A 14,291-nucleotide genomic window follows, 5' to 3' on the forward strand; every position below is an offset into this window, starting at 1 on the left:
GTTAAGTGTGGTAATTGTGGCTTGTTTTTTGCAGCGAGGGCCACGGGAAGTTGACGGTATTTTCCATAAAAGCAATGCTGGCAACAATGTGTGGTGGGAAAATTCTGGACAAGTTAAGATGTAAGTATTTTAAGGAAATAATTTGAGGAAGATCTTTAGCTTTGCCAAATAAATTCAGGCATCTTGGCACTTACCTCCCTTTGTTGCAGCCTCGCTGGTGGCTGGAATGATGCTGTGTAATCTCATTCTTAAAGGAAACAGATGCCACTTGTCAGCTACAAGAGTTATCCCAGGCGATGTATTCTTCTGCTCACTTCTTCAGGAATGGGACACATTTGCTTGAAATACACAGTCACATCATTCTGTACTCTTTTTTTATCCCACACCTGAGCTTGTCATATATATTTGTATTTATTTATATTATATATTATTGCATTCATATCTCACTTTCCCCCCAAGGAGCTCAAGGTGGTGTACTAACATGGTTCTGCCCCCCACCCCAATTTTGTCCTCGCAATAGCCCTGTGAGATAGGTTAGGCCGAGAGTCAATGACTGGCCCAAAGTCACCCGCTGAGCTTCATGGCCAAGCGGGGATTCGAACCCTGGTTGTCTCCCAGGTCCTAGTGCAGCACTCTAATCACTACACCATGGTGCAGTTGCTGATCTGCTATACGACAACGGAGCCAAAGACCTAGGGAGGTGGTGGGCTCTCCCACACTGGAGGCCTTCAAGAGGCAGCTGGACAGCCACCTGGATGCTTTGATCTGGATTCCTGCATTGAGCAGGGGGTTGGACTGGATGGCCTTATAGGCCCCTTCCAACTCTACGATTATGTGATTCTATTATCACCTAGCATGTGCCAGCCCAGTGTTGTGCCAGCAAGCAGAAGAGGAGACTTTGCAGGCACTAAAATAAGCAGCAGGAAAGGTGGCGGGTGTTTGCTACTACAGAACCTAGCATGGTTCCTCTGAAGAGTGGAGGTGGCTTACCTGAGGGTAGTGAGCAAGGGTGGCAGCAGGTGGGGAGTGCCTGCCACATCTCCTCTTGCCCTTGCTCCCTGGCCTGCTGGCTCTGGCTGCATGAAGGCTTTCTCGGTTTGGCTGGTGAGGGGAAGCAGCTGCCCTCCGACTCTGTCAATTCCCTCTTGCTTCTCTGGACCTTGTTCTTTGCTGCCTCTGCCCTCCTGATCTGGCAAAGCTTTTTCTCTAGTGCCCCCTCCCATCCTCTCTCCCCTTTTGGACATCTGCAATGGCTCTGCCTTCTCTTTCCCATCCCTGAATGTCCTTTTGCAAATAGCTGAATCTGCCTGTTCATTTTGCTGCTTGCCTGATGGAGAGCCATGTTTGGTTCCTAAGTCATAGAGTCATAGCATCGTAGAGTTAGAAGGGGCCTGTAGCGTCTTACCCCCTGCTCAGTGCAGGAATCCAACCTAAAGCATCCCCAACAGGTGGCTGTCCAGCTGCCTCTTGAATGTCTCCAGTGTCAGAGAGCCCACCACCTCCCTAGGGCATTGGTTCCATTGACGTACCGCTCTAACAGTTAGGAAGTTTTTTCTGACATTCAGTTGAAATCTGGTTTCCTGCAACTTGAGACCATTATTCCGTGTCCTGCACTCTGGGACGATCGAGAAGAGATTCTGGCCCTCCTCTGTGTCAGTCTTCTCTTCTTAAGGGTAAACAGACACAGTTCTTTCAGTCTCTCCTCATAGGGTTTGTTTCCAGTCCCTTGATCATCCTCGTTGCCCTCCTCTGAACCTGTTCCAGTTTGTCTGCATCCTTCTTAAAGTGCGGAGACCAGAACTGGACACAATACTCCAGATGAGGCCTAACCAGTGCTGAATAGAGGGGAACCAATACTTCATGTGATTTGAAAATTATAGTTCTGTTAATGCAGCGTAAAATAGCATTTGTCTTTTTTGCAGCCACATCACACTGTTGGCTCATATTCAGCTTGTGATCAACAATCCCAAGATCCTTCTCACATGTGGTATTGCTGAGCCAAGTTTCCCCCATCTTATAACTGTGCATTTGGTTTCTTTTTCCCAGGTGTAGAACTTTGCACTTATCCCTCTTAAATTTCATTCTGTTGTTTTCAGCCCAATGCTCCAGCTATCAAGATCCTTTTGAATTTTGTTTCTGTCTTCCAAGGTATTAGTGATCTCTCCCAATTCTGTATCATCTGTGAATTTGATACGCATTCCCTGCACCTCTTCATCCAAATCATGAATAAAAATGCTGAAGAGCACTGGGCCCAGGACTGAGCCCTCGGGTACCTCGTGCATGTATATTTTTCCTGGCTCTGAACTATGAGTTCCAGTATGTACAGCAGGCTTTATTATTTACCATGGTCTTTTCCCAATCCCACCCTTTTTAAATACACATGCATGCCATATGTGCGCACACGCACATTAATTTTCTCCGGAAGAGTAAAATTTCCAGAGAGGGTCAGCCTGAGATATGTTGATGCTGAGGTTGAAAATCCAACTGCTACTCTTTCTCACCATCCCTTTTCCCAGGTTTAAAACTGTCATACATTAGATAACTGCCGAAGTAGCTGCTCTTCAACAGGGCTCAAAATCTGCTGCCTACCTGTGCCTGACAGATCTCTCTCCTTGAACCCATCATTCTTCTGCCACCCTTGTAGCTTGCTCTGCCCCCCCCCCAGATTCTTGACATCCTCTAGACTGGAACATCTGCTCTAATGCTTCTAGGAATCTGTGACAGGCCACAGAACTAGAGAGACAAGACCAGATTGACTTTCCGCTCCTCTGCTCCAACAACAAAGCCAAGTTCTTTCATCATTGCCTTGATCCAGGCATGGATGGAGCTCTTTCTCCCAAGGCATTCTGTGCTGTACTTTCAGGCAGTCTGTTTGGCATTCTTGTTCCCTCTTGAGTTCTTTTAAGTACCGGTGAACAGCCCAGTTCTTCCGTCCTGGTCTCATCTCCCGCTCGAGCCTTTAAGAGCAATTACTGCTGCTTCAGGTTGGACTGTGTTAAGCCTTTAAGATTCACCATTAATTTCCTCCTCGAGGAGGGCTTGACTGAATGCAGCAAAGGATTTCAACGGCAAAACCCTTTTTTAAAAGAAGTAAAAAATCTTGTAAAATGTGTGCCCAGTTGTCTCCCTTCTCCAAGAAGAAATTAGCCTGCAACATTTAGAGGCAAATTTTCAGTTTGCATAATCACACGTTTTGGGAGATCTGACAGAAATATATATAATATTTCAAGTCCCATGTTTGGTGTAGAACATCCCCCACCCCCAGTCATTTAAAAGTAGAAGTAACTACTTGTTCTTTGAATAAGGGCAGTGTTTAAACTACAGTTAACCCAAATTTCCCTTCTGATTTGTGTTTTAGATGTTTTCTCTCAAATGTCAGATTCCAATGGCCTGATGATATTTTCAAAGTTCGACCAGTTTCTGAGAGAGGTTCTGAAACTTCCTACAGCTGTTTTTGAAGGACCTTCCTTTGGATACACCGAAAACTCTGTGCGGACTTGTTTCCCCCACCAGGCAAGTTTTTAACACTGGAGGGTACAAAGAAGCTGCATTTAAGGCTTCTGTGCTGCTGCGTCTTCTAACAGAGCCCCAGAGCCTGAGTCCGATAAAGTAGGCATGATAGATACAATCCCCCTCTGAACTCTGCCTGGTTCAGTGATCTTGCTGAGATTAGGCTACCTGTTTAAATCAGCATGTTACATCAGAGGTGTGAGTGTGAAAACTCTTAGAAAACAATAAAAATTATTACACATGGCTGGAGGCAATGGGAGCCCGTCAGCTCTGTAAGAAATCTCTTGGCTTCCTGGGAGCAAGTGATCAGGAGGAGTTTTGTGTGGGAGTTAGGCAAGGAAGGCTGAAGGGAGGAGCTCAGGCAAGCAGGGCCTTTTACCTGGAGATCTGAGGACACTGGACAATGACCTTGAGGGGCCTAGCCCTGCTCTCCTTCTTGCCTGAGGGCAGTGTCCCCTGCTGCACTTGCCCCCATGTCAAGCTAAAATCACGGCCAGAAGAGATGGTGAAAGGGCTGGGAGAGGTATGGAGGGCAAGAGGTTTACAGATGAAATGCAAGAAGCACTCCTAAAAGGGCACCAGAGTGAGGAGGTTTCCAAGGAGACAGAGGACCAAAGCTGGGAGGTGGGAGCCTAGGTGAATGTGGCACGCAGGATCAGGAGAACTGGGATGCACTCTGTGCCGTTTGAACCACAGGACTGATGCTGAGCTTGCCCCATAGAGGGGGGTTGTGAGTCATCCAAGGAAGAAACACACACCCACCCACCGACCCCAAGGTCCTTAAGGACACTCTGGCTCTTCCAAGGATGGGGAGGAGAAGATGTGTGGCGGTGGGTGGAGTCCCCCAGCGTGGGGCGAGCAGAGGCACCTGTCTCAGGAGGGGTGTGACAAAGAGGTTGCCACAGTTCATCAAGCCCATGGACTGCATCATCCATTCCTTCTTGCTGATCCAGGTGGGAATAAATGATGGAGCCCGAGGAAGCCTTGAATGGATCACGAAAGATTGTCAGGCTCTGGGTAGGGAAGTGAAGGGCTTGAGGGCACAATTGAAAACAGTGGGCATGCCTTCTGAATGGACAAGTGTGGGATTGTGCTGAAGTTAGTTGGATTTATGTGCCACTGAAATCAGGGGGACTGAAGTCATGATTGTATTCAGCTGATTAAGGCTGCAGTCCTGATAATGTCTACTCTGAAGTAAATTCCACTGAATTTGGCGGGGTGCTCCCAGGTAAGTGGGGTCTGGGTAAGATCCAGACTAAGGCTTCAATCCTATGTTATTTCCATTCCTGATGCTACACCTGAATGTGATTGTTTTGCAAAAAATAGCAAAGACTCATGGTACCTTAAAGACTAATAAATGTATGATGGCATGATGATGTTAGACTTTCAGGCACCATAAGACTCTGTTGCTCTCTTGCAACAGGCTGGCACCGCTACTCTGAAAGTTGTTCTGTGAGTGTCTTTTGGATGGTTCCCAGCTAAATAGTTACACACACGCAAGGATCACCACTAGCACAATGGGACTGCCCCGCTCTCCTTGCCCCACGATGTCCCCAAATCTGCTTTGGAGGGTTGGCAGAACCCCCAGAACACATTGGGGGCTCAGAGAGGAGAGTGGGAGATGGTTCCATTGCGCAAGAAGAAACTGGAGAGCCTGTTGGGCCAATAAAGCAGGATAAAAATATTCCAAATAAAATAATGAGAGAGATTGCAGTTGAAATCAGTGAGAGTTTGTGGTAGTCTGTATGTTTGCACAAAAGCTTTTGTGCAGGATGAAGCTTCTCTTCTCATTTCTTAAACAGACCACAGTAGGCTTCCCTCTAATTCTGATTTTTCTTTACAGAAAAAGGTCACGCTAAACATGTTTTTAGACACGTTAATGGCTGATCCACCACCCCAGTGCCTTGTGTGGCTACCTCTCATGCACAGGCTTGCCCATGTTGAAAATGGTAAGTTGCATAGGGTAAATGTCTCTCTGGCTCACTCTCTGTGTGACTTTCCTTCTACTGAAGCACAACTGCCTTCCAAATTATGGCATGTTTACAGTTTGCTTAATAGACAAAATAAAAACTGACAAATTGCAAGGTCTAGATGGCATCCACCCAAGAGTTCTCAAAGGAGATTGCTGATCTCCTAAGAAAAATATGTAACTACTTCTTCAAATCCGCCTTCATTCCTGTAGACTAGAGCATGGCCAATGTAACACCAATCTTTAAAAAGGGATTCAGGGCGGTCCCGGAAATTACAGGCCGGTTAGCTTGACGTCTGTCCCAGGAAAACTGGTAGAAGGTATTGTTAAAGATAAAATAATCAAGCATATAGAAGAGGGAGCCTTGCTGAAGCAGCACCAGCATGGCTTCTGCAAGGGAAAGTCCTGTCTCACTAACCTGTTAAAGTTCTTTGAGAGTGTCAACAAACATATTAACAGAGGTGATCCAGTGGACAAGTGTAAGACTTTCAAAAAGCTTTCGACAAGGTACCTCACCAAGGACTGCTGAGTAAGCTTAGCAGCCATGGAATAAGAGGAGAGGGCCTCTTGCGGAACAGGAACTGGCTAGGAAGGAGAAAGCAGAGAGTGGGAACAAAAGGATGGTTCTCCCAATGGAGGGATGTAGAAAGTGGAGTCTCCCAAGGATCGATGCTGGGACCTCACCAAGGACTGCTGAGTAAGCTTAGCAGCCATGGAATAAGAGGAGAGGGCCTCTTGCGGAACAGGAACTGGCTAGGAAGGAGAAAGCAGAGAGTGGGAACAAAAGGATGGTTCTCCCAATGGAGGGATGTAGAAAGTGGAGTCTCCCAAGGATCGATGCTGGGACCTCACCAAGGACTGCTGAGTAAGCTTAGCAGCCATGGAATAAGAGGAGAGGGCCTCTTGCGGAACAGGAACTGGCTAGGAAGGAGAAAGCAGAGAGTGGGAACAAAAGGATGGTTCTCCCAATGGAGGGATGTAGAAAGTGGAGTCTCCCAAGGATCGATGCTGGGACCTGTGCTTTTTGACTTGTTCATAAACGATCCAGAGTTAGGGGTGAGCAGTGAGGTGGCCAAGTGTGCTGATGATACTAAATTGTTCAGGGTTGTTAAAACAAAAAGGGATTGCAAAGAGCTCCAAAAAGACCTCTCCAAACTGAGTGAATGGGCGGAAAAATGGCAAATGCAATTCAATATAAACAAGTGTAATATTATGCATATTGGAGCAAAAAATCTGAAGTTCACATATACGCTCATGGGGTCTGAACTGGCGGTGACCGACCAGGAGAGAGACCTTGGGGTTGTAGCGGACAGCACGATGAAAATGTCGACCCAGTGTGCGGCAGCTGTGAAAAAGGCAAATTCCATGCTAGCGATAATTAGGAAAGGTATTGAAAATAAAACAGCCGATATCATCATGCCGTTGTATAAATCTATGGTGTGGCCGCATTTGGAATACTGTGTACAGTTCTGGTCGCCTCATCTCAAAAAGGATATTATAGAGTTGGAAAAGGTTCAGAAGAGGGCAACCAGAATGATCAAGAGGATGGAGCGACTCCCTTACGAGGAAAGGTTGCAGCATTTTAGTTTAGTGAAAAGGTGATCAGAGGTGGCATGATAGAAGTGTAAAAAATTATGCATGGAAAAAATGCATAGAGAAGTTTTTCTCTTTCATAACACTCGAACTTGAGGACATTCCATAAGGCTGGACGTTGGAAGATTCAGGACAGACAGACGAAAGTCCTTCACACAGTGCAGAGTTAAACTATGGAATTCACTCTCACAGGAAACAGTGAATGGGCTCAGACAAATGGCTTTAAAAGAGGATTAGACAAATTCATGAGGGAAAAGGCTATCAGTGGCTACTAGCCACAAGGGCTATGTTCTCCCTCCATGGCCAGAGGCACGATGCTTCCAAATACCAGTTGCTGGAAACCTCAGGAGGGGGAGAGTGCTCTTTGCACTCAGTTCCTGTCGGGAGGATGAGCTGGGCTCCTGGGGGGTTGTCAGAAGAGGATTCAAATGGCTGGCAGCGGGAGGAGGGAGGAACTTACCCTCTGTGGAGCGAAGCCGAAACAGAGGACATGCCAGAGATAGTGTCGCCTAGCAACGGGGAGCCTGAGAGCCTTGAAGTTTTAGAATCCCCCCCAGACATTCCCAGGCCCTCCCTTCTCCGCAGCTCAGAGCAAGAGGGAGGGCTGATCACAGCAGAAAGGCGGAGAGATGGTTTACCCTCAGCTCCTCCTTTATCACCCATAGGGGAATCGGACACTTCAGAAGAGGAGGGGGTGATGCCTCCCCCCTCACCACGCACACGCAGACGGTTGAAAAGACAGGAGAGAAGGGGGGGAAGGCGGGCAGTACCTGAGGGGCAGTTAAGGAGGAGCGAAAGGTTGCGCGCCCGTTTAGCCCCTTCTTAAAGAACAGGCGGGAAGCAGCCCCTTGCTCTGTCAACTTTCTCCCAATGTTGCAGGACCTGTATCCCTGTATTGCTTCATGAGAAAGCGCAGTCTTTGTTGGACATTACTCTAATAAAACACGAATTAACTACAACCTCTGGTCTGGTTCCTGAGTCGCATCCTGGGCCTGACAGCTTGACAGAGCCACCTAAATCACCCTCAACGCTCTCTTCACTTGACTGGGACAAGATGTCAAAGGGAGCAGCGGGGGGGACGAACCCCACTTCTGAGACGGAAGAAGTGAAACTCTTGAGGACTAAGGTAGCTGAATTGCAGACGGATGTCCAAGCCCTGCTAGCAGCAGTCAAGGCGCTGAAGACGGATAATCAAACCTTGAAGGCCACGATAGACCAGATGCAAACAGCCCCTCCAGCTGCCGCAGTAAAGGTTCCCATTGGATTGCCCCCAAAATACGCGGGACAAAGTGATCAGTTGGCAACTTTCGTGGCTCAATGTGAGTTATATCTGGATGTCAGGCACATGGAGTTTCCAGACGATGGGGCTAAAGTGGCCTTCGTGATTAGCCTCCTGGAGGGAGAAGCTGCAAAATGGGTGACTCCGTATCTCGTGAGAAAAGATACTGTCTTAAGAAGGTACAGAGGATTTATACAGGAGATGACCGAGATGTTCCAAGACCCGCAAAGAGCTGAAACAGTAGCGCGGCAACTAGGCGCTCTGAAGCAAGCTAAAGGGACTGTTTCCGAGTACACTAACGCTTTTAAAATTCTGTCCCAGGAAACTGGTTACAATGACGCCGCCCTGATGTTTATGTACCGGAGTGGATTAAATGCTGAAATCCTGGATGAGTTGGCCAGGACCTCCCCCCCCGCTGACCTACCAGGGCTCATCCGGCTATGCCTACAGATAGATCACCGGATGGAAGGAAGGCGCCTGGAAAGGAAGCAGGAGGTCCCGAGATACTCAGCCTCGGCATCTCGCAGCAAGACCCTTCCCTCTGCAGGAATGGCAGGTAATGCAGCTGAGGGACAGGGAGGAGCTAGGCCAAGACTGTCGGAAGAAGAAAAGGAAAGACGCCGCCGAGAACATTTATGCTTTTATTGTTCAAAGCCGGGCCACGTGGCCAGAGACTGTGGACTAAAAGGGGGGAAAGCTGAGCCGTCGGGAAACTAGAACACCCAGTCCACGTGCAGGCCGGTGGACTGGGGGCAGCGTTGTATAAAGGCCCCCCAACGATCCAACCTCCCTCAAAGGGGGTGTTGGTCTTGCCTATTCGGATTACAACTTCCAGAGGAGTGGTGTTTAATTCCACTGCCTTAATTGACAGTGGAGCCTCCACAAATTTTATTGATGCAAAGTTAGTCAAGCGTCATGGAATTTCCCGGTGGAAACTGAACGCTCCCCTAGCTGTGGAGACTATCGATGGGAGACCCCTGAAGTCAGGAGGGGTGACACAAGCCACGGAGGAAGTGAAACTCCAAATCCCCGGGCACGAAGAGTTCATTTCGCTATATGTGTCAGATCTCTCAAACTTTGAGGTGATTCTGGGAATGCCCTGGCTAGCAAAGCATGAACCCACAATAAGTTGGAAGGAGGCGGTGGTGTGGTTCACCTCACAGTATTGCCAGGAGAACTGTCAACCTGAAGGAATCAAGAACACCTTAGCGGGGGCAGTGCAAGAGATCGAGCAAGTGACCCTGCCGCCAAAGTATGAAGAATTCAAAGATGTGTTTGATGAAAAGGAGGCAGAGACTTTACCCCCCCACCGCCCTTACGACTGTGCGATTGATCTAGTGCCAGGAGCCAGCATCCCATCAGGGAGAATCTACTCTCTCACAGAGATTGAGAGGGAGGCCCTGAAGGAATTCCTGGATAAAAACCTGAGACGAGGATTCATACGCCCCTCACAATCCCCTGCTGGAGCGCCACTATTGTTTGTGAAAAAGAAGGGGGGGGAACTCAGACCCTGTAACGACTATCGCGCATTGAACCAGATCACCATCCCCAACAGCTACCCGCTGCCCCTGATCTCAGAGTTGTTGGACCGACTGCGCTCTGCAAAAATCTTCACGAAGTTGGATTTGAGAGGAGCGTACAATCTGATCAGGATGAAGCAGGGAGATGAATGGAAAACAGGGTTCTTGACCGCTTACGGACAGTATGAATACCTGGTCATGCCGTTCGGGCTTTGTGGAAGTCCAGGAATTTTTCAAAAATTCATGAACGACGTGTTTAGAGACTTGTTGGACACATATGTAATCTGTTACTTAGATGATATCCTGGTGTTCTCAAAGAACCAGGAAGACCACGACCAGACTGAGAGAAAATCACCTGTATGCTAAATTAGAGAAATGTGGATTTGACCTCAAGTCTCTAGATTTCCTTGGATATCGAATCTCAGCGGAAGGCGTGGAGATGGACCCAGGGAAAGTAAGCTGTATATTGGACTGGGGCCAACCTGTCACCAAAAAGGATGTACAACGGTTTTTGGGGTTTGCCAATTATTACAGAAAGTTCATTCCAGGGTTTTCCAAATTGACAGCTCCTCTGACTGACTGTTTAAGGGGAAAGAAGAAGTTTCAATGGACAGAGAATGCCACCCAGGCCTTTGAGGAGCTGAAGAGAAGGTTTGCTTCCGAGCCCATTCTGCACTTTGCTGACCCGACCCGCCCTTTCATCGTGGAAGCAGATGCTTCAGATTTTGCTATCAGGGGGGGTCCTTCTGCAATTAGACCAAGAAGGAAAGGAGCTGCACCCCTGTGCGTACTTCTCTCGGAAGTTAAAGCCTGCAGAGAAGAATTACACAGTTTGGGAGAAGGAGCTGCTGGCCATCAAGGACTCTTTTGAAAACTGGAGACAATACCTAGAGGGGGCCCCTCATCAGATCGAAGTGCGCTCCAACCACAAGAACCTGGAAAGCCTCCAAACTGCCAGAAAGCTGAACCAGAGACAAATAAGATGGTCCCAGTTCTTCACCAGGTTTAACTTCAAGATCACTTACCAAGCCCAAGCCAAAAACCAGAGAGCTGATGCCTTATCCAGACAGCCACAGTACAAAGAAAGTGAATCCGAGGACCAGCCTCAGTACGTGATCCCGCCAGAGAAATTAATGTTGGGATCATGCCAGTCTTCGTGGGAAGAGGAACTCAAAAAGGCACAACAAGAAGATGCAGACGTACTAAAATATGGGCAGGAGACGGGACAAAGTCAAGACTCAGAAGTAACCTTTCACTGGAGGAATGGACTATTATGGTTCAAAACAGCCAGATATGTGCCAGAAGGAGAATTAAGGCTCAGAATCCTACGCCAGTGCCATGATTCCATCACAGCGGGACACTTTGGGATTTACAAGACCATTCAGAACGTGGCCAAGGACTTCTGGTGGCCTAAAATGCGTAGGGATATTGAAAGCTATGTAAAGTCCTGTTCTGTCTGTCTGCGGACAAAAACACAAACAGGAAAACCAGCAGGACTGTTACAACCGCTACCTGTCCCACATGAACCCTGGAAGGATCTCTCCATGGATTTTATAACTGATCTACCCAAATCCCAAGGAATGACAGCCGTTTTAGTCGTGGTAGATCTACTCACCAAAATGGCGCATTTCCTCCCTTGTGCAGGGGCCTTAGAGGCTAAGGAAACGGCCAAGTTATTCATCAAAGAAGTCTACCGACTGCATGGGTTGCCAAACAGTGTAGTCTCAGACCGAGGAACTCAGTTCACAGCCAAATTTTGGAGAGCAATGTGGAAACAGTTGTGCTCGGAATTAAAACTCTCCTCCGCCCATCACCCCCAGACAGATGGGCAAACGGAACGCTTGAACGCCGTTTTGGAAAGATATTTAAGAAGTTATGTGTCCTATCAACAGACTGACTGGGTATCATATTTGCATTTTGCAGAGTTCGCCTACAACAATTCTCTACACTCCAGCACTCAACAAACCCCATTCTTTGCGAATTATGGATTCCATCCTAAAGTCTTTCCAAGCAGCTCAGAAGGAATGCTGGTACCGGCAGCTGAGGACTTCCTAAAAGAATTGCAAGCGGCGCAACAAACACTGAAACAGCAGTTAAACGAAGCCAAAACAGAGTACAAGCGAGTTGCTGACCTGCACAGGAAGGAGGCCCCCCCCCTTCAACCGGGAGACCAGGTATGGCTGTCCACCCGCTTCCTCCAGATGCCGGGCAAATGTAGAAAATTACAAGACAAGAGGGTGGGTCCTTTTGAAATAGAAACTCAAATTAATCCCGTGGCGTACCGGCTGAAGCTACCTGACACGTTTAAAATACATCCTGTGTTTCATCGATCCCTCTTGACGAAAGCTGCCCCTCCCAGTGAGCTGCGGCCGGAGGAACCTCCCGGAGCTCCACTCCTGGTAAATGAGCAGCTTGAGTTTGAAGTTGAGGAAATCTTGGATTCCAGGATCAGACGCCACAAGCTGCAGTATTTGATTCACTGGAAGGGCTATGGAGTGGCTGACAGATCATGGGAAAATGCAGCTGATGTGCATGCTCCAGAGTTAGTAAAACTTTTCCATCAACGTTTTCCTCACCGCCCCAAGCCAGACAGGGGGAGGGGGGCACAGCTTGAGAAGGGGGATGGTGTCGGGAGGATGAGCTGGGCTCCTGGGGGGTTGTCAGAAGAGGATTCAAATGGCTGGCAGCGGGAGGAGGGAGGAACTTACCCTCTGTGGAGCGAAGCCGAAACAGAGGACATGCCAGAGATAGGGTCGCCTAGCAACGGGGAGCCTGAGAGCCTTGAAGTTTTAGAATCCCCCCCAGACATTCCCAGGCCCTCCCTTCTCCGCAGCTCAGAGCAAGAGGGAGGGCTGATCACAGCAGAAAGGCGGAGAGATGGTTTACCCTCAGCTCCTCCTTTATCACCCATAGGGGAATCGGACACTTCAGAAGAGGAGGGGGTGATGCCTCCCCCCTCACCACGCACACGCAGACGGTTGAAAAGACAGGAGAGAAGGGGGGGAAGGCGGGCAGTACCTGAGGGGCAGTTAAGGAGGAGCGAAAGGTTGCGCGCCCGTTTAGCCCCTTCTTAAAGAACAGGCGGGAAGCAGCCCCTTGCTCTGTCAACTTTCTCCCAATGTTGCAGGACCTGTATCCCTGTATTGCTTCATGAGAAAGCGCAGTCTTTGTTGGACATTACTCTAATAAAACACGAATTAACTACAACCTCTGGTCTGGTTCCTGAGTCGCATCCTGGGCCTGACAGTTCCTGCTTGTGGTTTTTTCTGTGAGAACAGGATGCTGGACTAGATGGGCCGCTGGCCTGATCCCGCAAGGCTCTTCTTGTGTTCTTATGTTTTTAAATCAGAAATTATAAAGAGAGATCCTGGAGGAAAGAGCTGGCTGATGGAATATTTATCACTATTGCTACCATTGTTATCATTATTGCTAGATTTCTCACCACCGTCCACCATAAAGTCCCATAATGTTGTAAAAATACAGTATTAAAAAGCAGTTCAGACAATTTGTAATTGGAAGAATAAAAAAAAGTCTTGGGTGTCAACGAGAGGTAAGCTTGTTGGTAGCCCTGCATGAGGACTCAGTGCAGCCACCCGTCCCCATGAACACTGGGTAGCTTCGCTGGATGTCTTGTCTGATGCATGGGGCCTTCCGGGCGTTCGGTCCCGTCGAGGGCCGTTTTGCAAAGGGGGCTTTGGTGTGCCTCTTCAGGAGACTCCTCCTCCTCCCCTCTTCTTCTTGCCTTCCAGTCTTCCATCCAGTGGAGTGTTCCTACTGCCGGTGTGAGAGCATGATGGGCTTCCGGTACAGATGCCAGCAGTGCCACAACTACCAGCTCTGTCAGAACTGTTTTTGGCGTGGCCATGCAAGCGGCCCTCACAGCAACCAGCATCAGATGAAGGAGCACTCCTCTTGGGTAAGCCTCCGCAAGGGCACCGCCATTCTTCCTGGACGCAGGTTTACCGGTTTTCTTGCACCTGTGATTGTGAGTGTGTCTGTTGGGCTGTGTGCACTCTGCCATCGGTGGTCGTTGTGATGGAGGGGATAGTTGTTGTTATTTATGACATTTGTATACCGCCCCATAGCCAAAGCTCTCTGGGCGGTTTACAACAATTAAAAACATTAAAAACACATCTTTAAAAAACAATTTAAAATCACATGCTAGTTGGAGCAGAGACAGTCCCACAAGTTGTTCTTAGACAGCTCACTCTTCAGCCTCCGTTATCCTTCTATAAAAATGGGAAAGCCAGTAGCCTGTCCGTTCTGCAGGGATCCTGTGGGGTTAACTGTGGCATGACCGCATATTAGGAGTTATAGGTACGGTGCCCTCTTCTAAGCCAAACGTCATACCCTGTTTTGGAGATCACTGGGGGAGAGTCTCTAAGGATCATGGTGTCGCCATCAAAGCAAACTTGGGTGC

The 14,291-nt window shown here is 48.4% G+C and overlaps 1 protein-coding gene across 2 annotated transcripts in view; it reads left to right on the forward strand.

Moving 5' to 3' along the window:
- Window positions 1-14,291, forward strand: part of DTNB (dystrobrevin beta) — a 139,330-nt gene that overhangs the window by 20,456 nt on the left and 104,583 nt on the right. Inside the window, exons 6-9 of one of the 2 annotated variants that reach the window (XM_061625917.1) lie at window positions 35-120; window positions 3,359-3,513; window positions 5,354-5,459; window positions 13,621-13,787. In XM_061625917.1, the coding sequence (XP_061481901.1) occupies window positions 35-120; window positions 3,359-3,513; window positions 5,354-5,459; window positions 13,621-13,787 (514 nt within the window). Of the gene's footprint in view, window positions 1-34; window positions 121-3,358; window positions 3,514-5,353; window positions 5,460-13,620; window positions 13,788-14,291 lie in introns of those variants that run through there. The other variant, XM_061625915.1, reaches the window with a different exon arrangement.

The sequence above is a fragment of the Rhineura floridana genome, chromosome 4 (genome assembly GCF_030035675.1).
Source record: "Rhineura floridana isolate rRhiFlo1 chromosome 4, rRhiFlo1.hap2, whole genome shotgun sequence".
NCBI classification, from domain to species: domain Eukaryota; kingdom Metazoa; phylum Chordata; class Lepidosauria; order Squamata; family Rhineuridae; genus Rhineura; species Rhineura floridana.